The following is a 13,317-nucleotide window of genomic DNA, read 5'->3' as shown; positions in this document are numbered from 1 at the left end:
ATGTGTGGAATCTAAAAAAAAACACACAAATGAACTTATTTACAGAACAGAAACAAACTCACAGACACAGAAAACAAAATTATGGTTACCAGAGGGGAAGGGGAGGAAGGGATAAATTGGGAGTTCAAGATTTTCAGATAGTAACTACTATATATAAAACTGATTAACAATAAGCTTATACTGTATAGCACAGGGAACTATAGTCAATATCTTATAGTAACCTATAATGAAAAAGAATATGAAAAGGAATATATGTATGTGTATGTATGACTGAAACACTATGCTATACACCAGAAATGATGCAACACTGTGAACTGACTACAATAAAAAAAAAAGATGATACCACCTTGGCCTTTCCATGCCACATCAGCCACGGCCCCCTTTATGCACCTCTGATTTCCCATCACCCATTGCCTGTAATATTGAAGCACTCCATTCTCAAGCCATAACCAGACTCTGCCATCCCTAAACTTGTGTGTGCTTCTCGAATATATATTCCAGGTGGGGGAGTTGATAGAGGTTCCTCTGTCCCAGCCATTCTTCCTAAAAAGGTACCCTGTGTCCCTAAACACTCAGTTTTCTGGGGATGAGTGAGTAGAGATAGCTGTTGTGAAGAGCCAAGCCATCAGGCTGGTGGAGGGTGTGGAGAGTGAAGACAAAGTGGGAGCACAGACACTCCCTGTTAGTGGCACCTTCAGTCTTTACAGACAACCAGACATCCTCATCTACAGACTGGATCACCACATGAGTTTCCCTAGACAGATGGAGGTCTTTGACACCACCTCTTATGAAACAGGAGGGCTTTGTGATGCAGTCTGCTGGCCTGGTTCCGTCATCTGTGAGGCGGAGACAACAAGCATTGGGAGTCATTAGGCACCAGAACCTTGAATGCCTACATAGAGGGATGGTTGGTCTCCTTGTGCTAATAAGGTTTAGACCATGCTGAGTCCAACTTTTGTTCTGTGGGATTTGGAATATTCCTTATATACCTATGGCTCCATCTTCATTATTATCCTAATTATCTGGCTAGTGAAAAAGAATTACCATGGATTAACATTGGAACCTAAAAGGAGCTGCTGTCAGGTAGGGAAATACTATGACCACGACTCAACTAATTAAGCCTCAGGTCTCTACTTTTATCCTTCCCCTCCCCTTCTCTCTCTCTCTCTCTCTCTAAATATATGTGTATATGTATATATATATATTTTTTTCTTTTTTTAAACCACCCATTAGTTACTCTTACATGGTATTTCTCTTCTCAGAGCCTAGAAAAAGTTCTTACTGGATCATCTTTGCAGTGTATTCTAATTGAAAAATCAAGAACATCTCTTTCTGGCTTGGGTTGAGACCTAGATCACTGGATCTCAGACCTTCCATCATGTGTTATTTTTCTGGTTTGTGATCCATTAAGGCATTTGTAAGAAGAACTCCTTTGGTTATTAGAACTACCCACCTTTTATTCTGTTTTACTCTTTCTCTTGTTTCATAAGCTTAATGTGGAACTTCTCTTAGGAAATAAATGGGAGGTATAGAAAGTTAGGAAAGTGAAAACAAAAATACAGATAAATATAAAGGAATGGGGAAATTTATATTAGCCTTGTCTCATTTTGGACATGAAAAAAAAAATGGTGTCCCAGCTTGATATTCTAACTCTTTTATCTTTAAGCGTCACCGGAAAGTCAGACAAAGGGCTAAAGATGCAGCATCAAAAGGTAAAGTCCCAGGCTGTGCTCTGACTTCCCTCCACAGTGGGCCAGGTTCCCATGGACCCTGAAGTTCCTTTATGACCCCTGGTGCCAGGAGCCAGGTGCTCTAACCACTGGAGGCTCCAATTCCCCAAGTTGACAAATTCTCCCAGAAGATGTGTGTGGGTGGGAAATCAGAACCTGGGAATATTCCAAAATTCTTCACCTTACCCCTGGGAGTGAAGAATGAGGAATTAGGGGAGAAGTCCTTAACTGTGTCATTTACTAGTTGTCTGACCCTGTTGAAGTCACTTTATCTCTCAGTCTTGCTACCATGAGATGGGCATCTGATGATCCTGCCTCACTCGCAGTGTGGTTGTGAAGGTCAAATGAGATCAGGCCCAGGAGAGCACATCATGCCTGGCTAAGCTGTACACAGGCGTGCCTTAGAGCACTACGGTGGGGTTTGCAATCTTCTCTCCTTCAAAGGCCTTGAGCTTCCTGTAGGATGTGCCTGAATCCTCTCCCGTTCCATGTAACACTGTCTCCTGGTCTCTCAGCAAGGAGACTTTCCTGGAAAGAAGCTGAGAAGCCGTGGGAGCTGCTCTCTGTCATGAGAAGGTGATCTCTTGCTCTTTTCAGTCTCCTATGTTCGGGCCTGGCCTGTGCTGATTTGTCTCCTTGGCCTGGGGCAGGTCTGGGGAGAAGGATAATGGCTGCGAGGTGAGCCTGGAGCACTGGTTGAGAGGGTGGCCAGAGGGGAAGTTGGGGTTAGATGGCTCAGGAGAGAGGAGTCTTCCATTTCTTATCTGAGCTAGGCTCACAGTGGTCCTAGAAGTCAAGATTTGACTAGTGCAGGATATAACTACATGGGTTTGCACTCAACCACAAGACAAGTTATCCAGTCAGAAGAATGGATAATGAAGTGCATAAATAAGTCATCATTTTCATATTCTCTTTACAACTCTACCCTTTCAAGGGCAGACCCCTGGACCCTGCTGACATTACCTCCTCTGGTTCTGTCTTCAGGGAGGCCAGTTCCTGGGACAGTCCTCAGGCAGGAGCTTGTCATATCATCCCCTTCTTAAGATCTCTAGAGAATGGGCATGGGCTCCCAAGAGACACTGTGCACACTCTGTAATCCCCAGAACACAGAGTTCCCACAAGGATCTCCTTTTCCACAGTTTGGGAAAACTGAATACCAGGCTGTGGCCTTCTTAGCACCTAGCAAGACTGACTCCAGGTTCTCCCTGGTGATGTTCCTGGTGCTGCCCCCTCAGATAACCATTGGCTTTTCCATCTGCCTGGTTGCCTTCTCCTAGTTCAGCTTCTCAGCACAGGACAGCAGAGAACTTACTCACCTCCCAGGCTCTCAAGGCCCTGTGTTCCCATTAGTTGTCTGAGACCTTGCCCAGCAAGCCCCAGGCCCTCAGCCTGGTGCATCATAACTTGCTGATGGCGTTTCCCAGGGAAGAAAAGGTGATGAGTAAACACCCAGGAGGTGCAGCCCCAGGGCTTACAGGACTAGGGGAAGTGGGCAGGGCCAGTCTCCAGGCCACACACTTGCAGAGAGGCGGATGTCACTCCATCAGTAACAAATGGTTGCCCTGTTTCCCTTCCCAGCCAGGGCTGGCTTCCTCAGGAGGGGAGTGTGCGGCAGCTCCTGTGTGCAGATCCCTACTGCCAAACCTGCAATGCCATGGCTCTGGAGATTCAGCAGTTGGTGGTGGGTGAGAACACCTTGGTCTCTCCCACTTCAACCCGGCCATCGCAGGGCTCTTCTTGTCTAGAGATTTTGTCCACATCTAATGTGTCTTTTGAGCAGAGTCTGGAGCATTGTTCCCCACACTTCGAAGGCCTTTCCCTTCCATCTGCAACCCTCACAGTGTCACAGAAATCCTTAACCCAGTCAGCTGCCCAGTCAGCTGGTGTGGTCAGCATCCATGATTACTCGGCTGAACACCTCAAGCTAAGGCAGGGTTTTCAAGGGCCAGAGGTACCCAGGGGCCCAGAGACTATGTTTTCATCAAGGATTGAGGAACCTGTGGTTTCCGTGAACCTGCAGGAGATGATGCAGAACAACCCCGGCCTTGTCTGTGGAAACCAAGGCCAACAGCCTGTGAATTCTCAGGTCTCTCTGCTGACCCTGAACCAAGAAATCACTACCCTGACACATCCTATGGCCTTGCAAATGGTAACTGTCCTTGCTGCCCACCTGCCATTCCTCAGTCCTGAAGTCTTGAGGCTTCTTGAGGTACATGTTAAAAAATGGATGCATTTCCAGAGGTGGGGGCTCCCCAGACGTGTGGAAGAGTCCCTGAGGCAGTTTATGCCAAATCCGCCATTATCTTACCAACCTGTACATAATCAACCAGTTTCTCAGTTCTCTGTTGAGACGTTTGGAAACATTTCATACCAGAACTGGGGTTCATGTATGGCAGGCCAACCTACTCAGGCCTTCTGGGTTTCTGAATGGTCCATTATAGACCCAGAACAAAGACACTACTACCAGCAAGCCCCGAACCATATGGCTCTAGCCTTGTCCTCTCCAGCCCTTAAAGAATTAAGTGGCCTCTATCTAATGCCTGGGAAACAGTCTAATGATTCAGTGGCCCATGTGCAGCAGGAATACAGCCAGCTATTCTGTGGCCTCCCTTCACTGCACAGCGAGTCCTTGGTTAACACCTTCTTGGGTTCTCAAGGCCTCTCCATGAATGACAGCATGTCCAAACCCCCTTTGAATGATCCTTTTCTCTTCAAGGATCTCTCCTTCCTCCCTCTGCTGCCTAAAAATCCACCCCAATCAGCTCCGCCCTCTACTCTGACTTCCCAAAATTGGATTGCTCCATCTGACCACCAGAAGGCTCAGATCAATGTCCCGTTCCTGACTCTGGACGAGTGTGAGGCCTTGGAGTGGCACCTGCTGCAGAGGCAGCTCCAGCTTCAGTGGGGCTCGCCAGGTGGTTTCCAGAGAGATCAGCATGCCCAGAGCCCTGTGCAGTATAAGACCTGTGACAATGCCCAGCCTTCTGAGACTGTGAAGACTTCTTGGCCAGGGCAGCCCGTCTCAGTCTTCACAAGGGAACTACTCTTCCCACAGCATGCCAGGAGGCTGCTGGATTTCCACCTCCAGAGGCAGTTGATTCACCATCGCTGGGGCCTGCCCCAGAAGATCCAGCAGTCCATCCAGTTGCTCCTGTCCCCCGCTGACCAGCAGACTATGTCCTGGAGCAGCACAGCACTGGACAGTGTGAATATCCCCCAACTTACAGCTCTAGAGGCCACTGGGGCTGAAGATCCATTCTCACCCCCTGTGGACCCAGTGTCAGTCCCTAGGCCACACATGTTTGACCAGGCCAAGGCAATACTGCAGAGCCACATCGACTCCAAATGTGGGCAGATTCACCAGTGCAATGTCCCTGCCTATGTATGTAACTCTTGGGAGTGCATAATTCCTGGGGGCCTGGAAGTGGCTCCCTTCACCTGCATCCCAGAAAGCAAGCCCCTGGAACTGCCAGCAGCCGCTGACCCGGACCTACAACAGAAAGTTATGCCCTTGATGCCAGCAGCCCTTGATCAGCAGCAACAGGCCTCACCTGTTGTCATTGAACATTCTAAGCTGCCCCGAAAGCTGTCCGAGGGAGCCATTGAGAAACTGGAGACAACTTTACGGCACAAGTATCTGGCCTTCTTGTCAGGGCTGCCCACTCTTTATTATGTGGCTCTCTCCAGGGCCATGGCCCCAGCAATCACTTGCCAAGCTATGATCACAGAGACGGTGCCTGGGCCTGTCCAATTCCCAACAGAACCTCTAACTCAGATGACCTCACCTGAAGAGCAGAGTCTAAGTCCTAGGCCAGGCTTTCAAGATGCCAATGAGGCTTGTGCAGACATTGCAGATGAATTCCAGGCTGACATGCAGGTGGAAGGATTAATCGAGATAGTGCCACCAGAAAGCCAGACAGAGCCTGCGAGGCCCTACTTATTCAGGGAACCTGTCTTGGCCAAACTAAATTTCCATCTGAGAAAGAAGATCCTCGAGATACAACTGGGAATTCCCTTAAAGGCAAGGGAGTCCAGGGAACAAATGGTAGCAATCCCGGAGAACATATGCACACAGGAGTCTCCTGGGAGTCTGAACCACCAAGGAGAAGCACTGCTCCAGGAACTCCCGATCCCACCAGATACACCATGTGCCCCAGATCCAGAATGGCTCCGCTTCAAAGAACAGCTGGCCACTGAGTTGAAGGCAGTGCATCAGAAACAGAAGCAACTTGGTTCCAGTACAGTACCCCATGGTTCTGTCCACTGGGCCTCCAAAATCTCCCAACCCAGTGGGAACATGACAGAGGCCCAGGTGCTTTGTGTTCAGCTGGAGGCCAGTCTGAACAACCCCAGCCTGGAGGAGCCCTGTAGCCCCAAGCCCCAAAGCCCTGACAAGAGCAAGGACTCAGCCCAAGTACCCACACTGGCAGAAAAGAAAGAGAAGCCAAGCAAACCCAAATCGGCCGGGGACCATGGAGAAGGGGATGCCGGGCTTGCGTTCTCCTCCACAAGAGAAAAAAGCTGCTCTGCTGAAGCCCAGAGACCAGAAGGGGTGCTTCTGAACAGGACACCCCGCAGCCCCTGGCAACGGAGACATCGCTTTCACCTTGGTGCTCCCTGTCAACACAGTCCCCAGCATCGCCCCCAGCCTAAACTCCCAGAACTATCTCCTGGAGTCCCCCGGGGGAAAGACTCTGAGAAGAATGACCTGAAAGACAGCCAAGCCAAGGGCAAAGTCATCCGCAAGCCAGCAAGGGTTCCTGAGAACGCCCAGCCCGTGGTGACCCACAGGTCACGGGGCCAGCCTTTCCTGGGCCAACTCACTCCAGGGAAGCCATTGCAAGGACAAACTTTACAAGGTTGGGTTTTGCAGGGGCAGGTGATGCCAGGCCCTACTCACAAGAGGCCCAGCCTTCCAGAATCTGGCCTGAGAAATAAGATGAAATCTTTTCTGCACTGTTTTAACCCCAAGACAAAAGGCAAAGGGCATAAAGAATCCATGTCCTCCACATCTGAGAAAGTGGCCAACATGAGAAAAGAAAATGTAGAAAAGAGCCTGGCTCCAGGCAAAAGTCCCAAGGGACGAACTAAGACAGAGAAGATGAGAGGAGACCCCAAGGCACAATTCTCCCCTGCTGATAAGCAGGTGGGCCTGGCCTTCTTGGATGTTCCCCATTCCCCAGACAGTAAGCTCCGGCACCGCTCCCATTCCCATCAGCCCCACTCTGCCTCAGTCCTGGGCACTCCTCGCCACTGCCCTCGACACTGTCCTCGAGTGGCTTGTGTCACCCAACCAGGGAACCCACCCTAACTCTCAACTCTCAGCTCGTAGGGAAGCACTGGTCTGTTCAAGAAGACCCAGTGCAATCAAGACTTTGTAGTCTTCCCAATGTTGGCATCCCTTGTGGAGGATGCTATGGCCATTTTCATTACTGTACAGGTGGGCAGAGCGCCACCCAAAATACACTCTATATCTCTCAGCAGAGAGTTGTCTGTCTTCTTCTCTTCATTGTGATGTGTTCAGGGAAGGCATAAGGGAGGCATAAATGTCCTTCCAATCTAGGGAAGAAGCTTTAACCCACACTTAAGCTGGGTCAGCATTCCACACAACACACACACACACACTCACTCACTCACTCACTCACTCACTCACTCACTGAACTGTGAATAAAGGGACTTGAGCAGAGAAGGAAGGCCCTTGTCTAAGGTGCACTGAAGGTAAAAGTTAGGCTTGAATTCTGTTATGATGTCCTTGGGCCCAGGGGAGCAATGTGGACATGAGGATAGTACTGCCAAGAAGGAGTGGCCAGGAATCCCACAGGCAAAATTCACTGGTGACATCTATATATGCCCACAATTTGGAGGGGAGGTTTTTAGGGGAGTGCCAACCTTGAGAAGGTGCTTTGTGTCTATCAACAGCATATAGCTAATATGACAAATGTCAAAGCAAATGATGGAATCTCCTCTCTCAGCTCTCTGTTGGCTATTGGTTAGATCTTTCTGGACAACACACCTGGGAGGCTGCTGTAGCTTTTTTGCCTATATGCCACCTCCACTGCCCATCAGCTGCTGCATGGAATGAATGACACCTAGAATGAAGATCAAAGTAGACAGTAGACATGGAGAGGAGCTGGTCCCCCACCCCCAAGGGTAGGCAGGGAGAGAAGCAGGGAGGGAGAGCATGTAGATGGGGGTCTGAGTACCAGGGATAGAAGCTGATGTGTCCCTGAAGAGGGCATGATAAGAGAAAAGGCTGGTTTGTTATGTACTCAAAAGAATCTTGAGCCAGGAAGCCGCACAATACCCAAGTGCTTTCAGGGAGTGGAGGTGAATAAACTGAGTTTCAATCTGTTACCTATACTGTGATGAGGAGTGGTGACTTGAGCCTCCTTTTGTCCAAAGGCAATGCAAATTAATTCAAAATTCCTGAACACTCACCCTCCACCCCACAAAACTGTTTCCTAATGTCATGGATTGGTATAACTATAAATCCATGGTTTTGCTCAGCCCAAACATGAAGTTAGGCACTGTGTTCTAATCTTGATATATCTCAACTTTGCCCCCCGCTTTTATGTTTACTGCCTCTGCTTGTTAGGTTACTCATCCATTCTTTGCCTGACGATACAATAGTGTCTCATATTCCAGGGCTTAGCATAGTGGCTGGTACATAATAATACCTTAATAGCACTGAATCCAAATTCTGGGCTGGGGAGGCAGACAAATCATTACATTAGTATGATGAGTGCTGTGGAATAGGGAATCCTGTCATGGGATTACTGAAGCACTCAGCTGATGAGGACCCCAGAAAGATTACAATGAAAATAACTTTGATTCTGCCATACACTTTAAACTTACACAGTACTGTATGTCAATTATATCTCAAAACTAGAAGAAAAAAAGAAACTTTAAAAAACCCCTTACATTTAATTAAAATATTTGCTTACTTACTATAGAAAACACAATAAAGACACAGGATTTGTACAATGGAGCTCATGATTTCATGGGACAGTCTCACATGCCCAAATTGGTCTACTCAACATATATACTTGAATGTCCAGTATTCACCTCAAACTATAGAACAGTGAAATCCTGATTCCCTGCACCCAACTGTCATCTAATTACACTTAAAAACATTGCTCCAATCACATTATTCACATCATTAGTTAATGGAAACTCCATCTTTCCAGTTTAGGACAAAAAATTTGGTGTCATCCTTGACACTTTTTCCCTAACTGTCCACATCCAATACATCCTGTTGTCTCTGCCTTCTGAAATGAATTCAGAACATGACCACTTCTCTAGCACTCTGCTGCTATGATTACTGCAGTGGCATCATAACTAATCTCCCAGCTTCTGCTTGAGACTCTACTTCCAACAGTCTATTCTCAGCAGAAGCTGGATGGACCTCAGGGAAGGTCCTGGCTGTAGATGATTAGACAGAAAGATATATAGATCAGATGATGGTGATGAAGAAGGAGGAGGAGGAGAAAGAAATAGAAAGAAAAAAGGAAGAAAGAAAGGAAGGAAGAAAGAAAATTAGAAAGATATATAGATTAGATGATGGTGAAGAAGGAGAAGAAAGAAAAAGAAACACAGACAAGGGAAGGAAAACGAAAAAAGGAAGAAGGGAAGAAGGGAAGAAAGAAAATGTAAAACCATGAGACTGGATAAGATCACTAAGGCAGTGATTATAAATGACCAGGTTCTGGGACATCCCAACATTAAGAAATTGGAGGGGAAAGTAGGAACCAAGAAGCAAAGACTGAGAAGTAGTAGCCAGTGAGACAGGAAAATCAGGAGAGTGTGGCATACTGGAAGCCAAGAGGGAAAAGTATTTCAAGGAGAAAGTGACCAACTGCAAAAAAGTTGCCGATCAGCCAAGTAAGGTGAGGACTCACAGTTAAATTAGATTAACAACAAAAAGATCATTCATGGCCTTGAGAAGAATAGACCCAGGTGAGAGACAGAGGTAAAGGTATGACTGGAGTGGGTTTGAGAGAGAGAGAGGAGGAGCAATTGGTGATAGCAAGTATATTCAACTGCTTTAGAAAGTTTTGTTCCACAGAGATGCAGAATATGAGGAAATAGCATCAGGAGAGTTTTTTAAAGGTAGATACAGCATGTTGGATGTCAATGGAAAAGATCCCGTTAAGAGGGATAAACTGATGTTACAGGAGAGAAAGGGAGAACTCTAGAACAATGCCATGGTTCAAAGTAACAAGAGTGAGTCCCTGGGTTGAGGGGTTGGCCTTGGCTAAAAGCACAGACACTTCACTGGTGGTGAGAAGAGAGGTGACAATAATGAGGAGGGGCTGTGTGTATCATGAGAAGAACGGTTTCCCTACGATTAAGAGAGCAGGGCAGATACCTAAGGGGGTGAATGAATAACAGGGAAGGACTGTGGCTGGGAGAGGGGCTGACACTGAGAGCCAAAGCCAGAGAGGAAGAATTCTGGAAGTTACCATGGGAAGGTTTTTTTAATTAGGGCCTAAGAAGTCAGTAGCAGCATGTGAGCCCAGGTGGGCAGAAAAAATATTTGAAGTTGGTGATCACAAGGGTGAAGCAGGTGTTCTTGGAATATCGGGGGCAGGGATGGCAGAGAAAGCTCTAGATGAATGGAGTATGAAGAGGATGGGGCTTAAGACTGAGAAAAGGGGCAGGTATGGCACCCTGGTGTTCAGCCAGGGACTAGGGAGTTTTAGGGGTGGGAGGACAGAGCTGGGAAGCAGAAAGACAGAGGCTGCCCTGAGTGGATGGGAGGGACCTCCGTTCTGGACACCTCATTTCTCCCAGAAGGTGGCACCTCTGCATTCCCACCTTCTGACCTACCACAGAGGAGCTGAGAGCTGCAGTAAGGGCAGGAAGTGCTGTGGCTTCTTCATGATGTGGTGTGGGGGCCTGTGGGATGCCCCCGCCTCCCTGTTTCCTGAGGAAACCCAGGATGACTCCACTTACCATCAAACCAGGAGGTTGGGGCAGGAATCTCTTCCTCTGATAGGAACCAGCACTTAGCACAAAGTGTCCACTGCTAGCAGGATGCAGAGAAGCCCAGGTGAGAGGAAGCATGAATGTGTCCCTCCTCTGAATGTTGATTCTGTGCCTAAGGGGTGGGGGCCCAGCCCCTGTTGTGGTCTCCAGGGCGAGGAGGCATGAGGCCTAGGTGTGCTGAGCCACCCCCTCCAGGTGTTTTCCTAAAGCATCCCCAAAGGTCATAGGAGGTCTTGGAGCAGGCACATCTTCCCTGACTGGTGGGAGCTGGGCCGAGAGCCACAGAGCAAGATGAGAAGGAGGTCCAGAATGAAGGGAATTGACTCAGAAGGGTCACAGCAGCGTCAGGTGGGAAGCCGAGGTTAATGTGTGCACATCCTGGCTTAAGTGGAGCAGGTCCTTCCCATGGCACCCCACAGGCTACCTGCCCTAGAAAAGCATAAATTCATAGTGCTGACCAAGCTTTGCGATAAAGGGCTGGAGGCAGAGAGATGAGCTGGAACCAAGGCCTTCAGGATTCTCAGTTCTCAGCAAAGTCAAGAGCTGAGAGCAGGCAGGGTCAGAGCCTATGACTCATGCATGATGTTGTAGTGGGGTGAAGCCTTGCTCATCTCATCCTATAACCCTAGCACAAGCCCCACCTTCCAGCCCCCCCTAAGAGATAAAATCAGAAAACTCTCATGGCAGGGCGCAAAATCAAGTAATTACTTCTCCAGAATTGGTGTTAGATGCTAGGAACATTTCAGTGCTTACTTGAGAACTTTGGAGTTCGCCTTTGCCCTCTGAGATACCATATTTCATGGTGAATGGCTTTGACCTTGTAAGCCCTCCTCTTGGTCTCTGCAGAGAGCATTTCAGAATTCTATAGAAAGAATTCCAGGCAACTGACAACCTGCAGTGGAGAAGAATGGCTTCTCCACAAAATCACTTCTCCCGTTAAACACTAAGGTCCTAGTGAATAGGGAGTGTGGCTGCTTTGTTTTTGTACCTCCTCACTGCAGCCCATGCAGGGAGGGCAGCAAACAGGATGGGCACAGGAATAAACCCCATGGAGATGCTGTTTCCTGTACCATGTGAGAGAATCACAAGGATAATCTGTCATTTTCATAAGCCAAATCCTCTTAAATTTTATAAATACTTATGACACAGATATGTACAGATTTTTACACAGAATATCATGGGCTTGATTTTCATCAGCATTTCTAGTCTTAATTTCTAGGATTGAAATCTATTTACTCAAAAAGAAAACAATTAAAAATAACAGATTATCCTTATGATTCTAACTTAAAGTGTATGATTGAGTAAATGTTATATTTATATAAGTTAGGGTTTACATCCTCACCACTCTGAGGCTGGATTTTTCTCCTGCATGCAAATACGGTAAGAAAATGATTGATTAGTGTAACTCAATTACTCACCAGTAAACAGGTGAATGCTTAATTTCTGGTGCTGTTTCCTTTTGTGCACCAGCTATCTCATTTTCCCTGGAGGTACTGTGTGCTTTCACACCTGTGTGTGTTTCTTCAGGCTTTTCCGGAAGTAAGCATGTATGGCTGTCACTTCCACCCGTTGCTTGTTTAGGTCCTCTGCCCATTTTTGGATTGGGTTGTTTGTATTTTTGTTATTAAGTTGTATGAGCTGTTTATCTATTCTGGAGATTAAGCCTTTGTCAGTCGCATCATTTGCAAATATTTTCTCCCATTCTGTAGGTTGTCGTTTTGTTTTGCTTATGGTTTCCTTTGCCGTGCAAAAGCTTATAAGTTTAATTAGGTCCCATTTGTTTATTTTTGCTCTTATTTCTATTGCCTGGGTAAACTGCGCTAGGAGGACACTGCTAAGATTTATGTCAGAGGATGTTTTGCCTATGTTTTCTTCAAGGAGATTTATTGTGTCTTGTCTTATAATTAAGTCCCAAAGCCCTGTTTTTAGATATTTACATAAATAACATTTCCAGTACAAAGTCTCTTAGTTCTATGTTAAAAAAATTATGTATAGTTGAAAAATTCCTTACATATAGAATGATACTTGTAATATACAATTTAAAAGATAATTGTAAAGTATAGACTAATTGGAAATCACTCATGTGTTTAGCAACTATCTTAAGAAGTAGCATATCATCTATTGTTTATAAACTCTCTGCACATCACTTTGCCTCTGTAATTGAGACCATCATTGGCCTGACCTTTGTGAGAATAATCATCTTGTTTTTTTTTTTTTTGAGGATATCATCATTGGATTCAATTTATTTAATAAATAGTCATCCAGTACATCATTCTGTTTTCATTTATAGTTTTACCACATATATATACATTCTTAAAAATAGCTTAATTTTGACTCTTTAAAAATTATTATCATTGGAATCATTCTGTTTATGTTATTTTGTGATTTGCTGCTTTTGTTTAATATTGTTTGTGAGATGCACTGATGTTAAAGCATATGATTATGGTGCATTCAATTTTAATTAATATATACTGTCTTATTGCATTGATATACCACATTTTTTGCATTTATCAGGTCTATTGTTGATGGACATTTACGTTTTCCAATTTTGGCTTATTGCAAATAATGCTTCTATGAAAACTTGGAAGTTAATGTTATT

General features: G+C 46.2%; 1 protein-coding gene across 1 annotated transcript; it reads left to right on the top strand.

Moving 5' to 3' along the window:
- The first annotated feature begins 276 nt into the window (after positions 1 to 276).
- LOC102508210 (protein FAM205A) lies at positions 277 to 11,601 on the top strand. The gene is made up of 4 exons (XM_006187895.3): positions 277 to 1,083; positions 1,667 to 1,712; positions 2,246 to 2,306; positions 3,309 to 11,601. The coding sequence occupies exons 1-4, from the start codon at positions 940 to 942 to the stop codon at positions 7,039 to 7,041; spliced, it is 3,984 nt and encodes a 1,327-aa protein (XP_006187957.2). The 5' UTR covers positions 277 to 939; the 3' UTR covers positions 7,042 to 11,601.
- The last annotated feature ends 1,716 nt before the right edge of the window (positions 11,602 to 13,317 follow it).

This window comes from Camelus ferus, chromosome 4 (assembly GCF_009834535.1).
Source record: "Camelus ferus isolate YT-003-E chromosome 4, BCGSAC_Cfer_1.0, whole genome shotgun sequence".
In the NCBI taxonomy this organism is placed as follows: domain Eukaryota; kingdom Metazoa; phylum Chordata; class Mammalia; order Artiodactyla; family Camelidae; genus Camelus; species Camelus ferus.
This window is presented reverse-complemented; position numbering and strand designations above follow the sequence as displayed.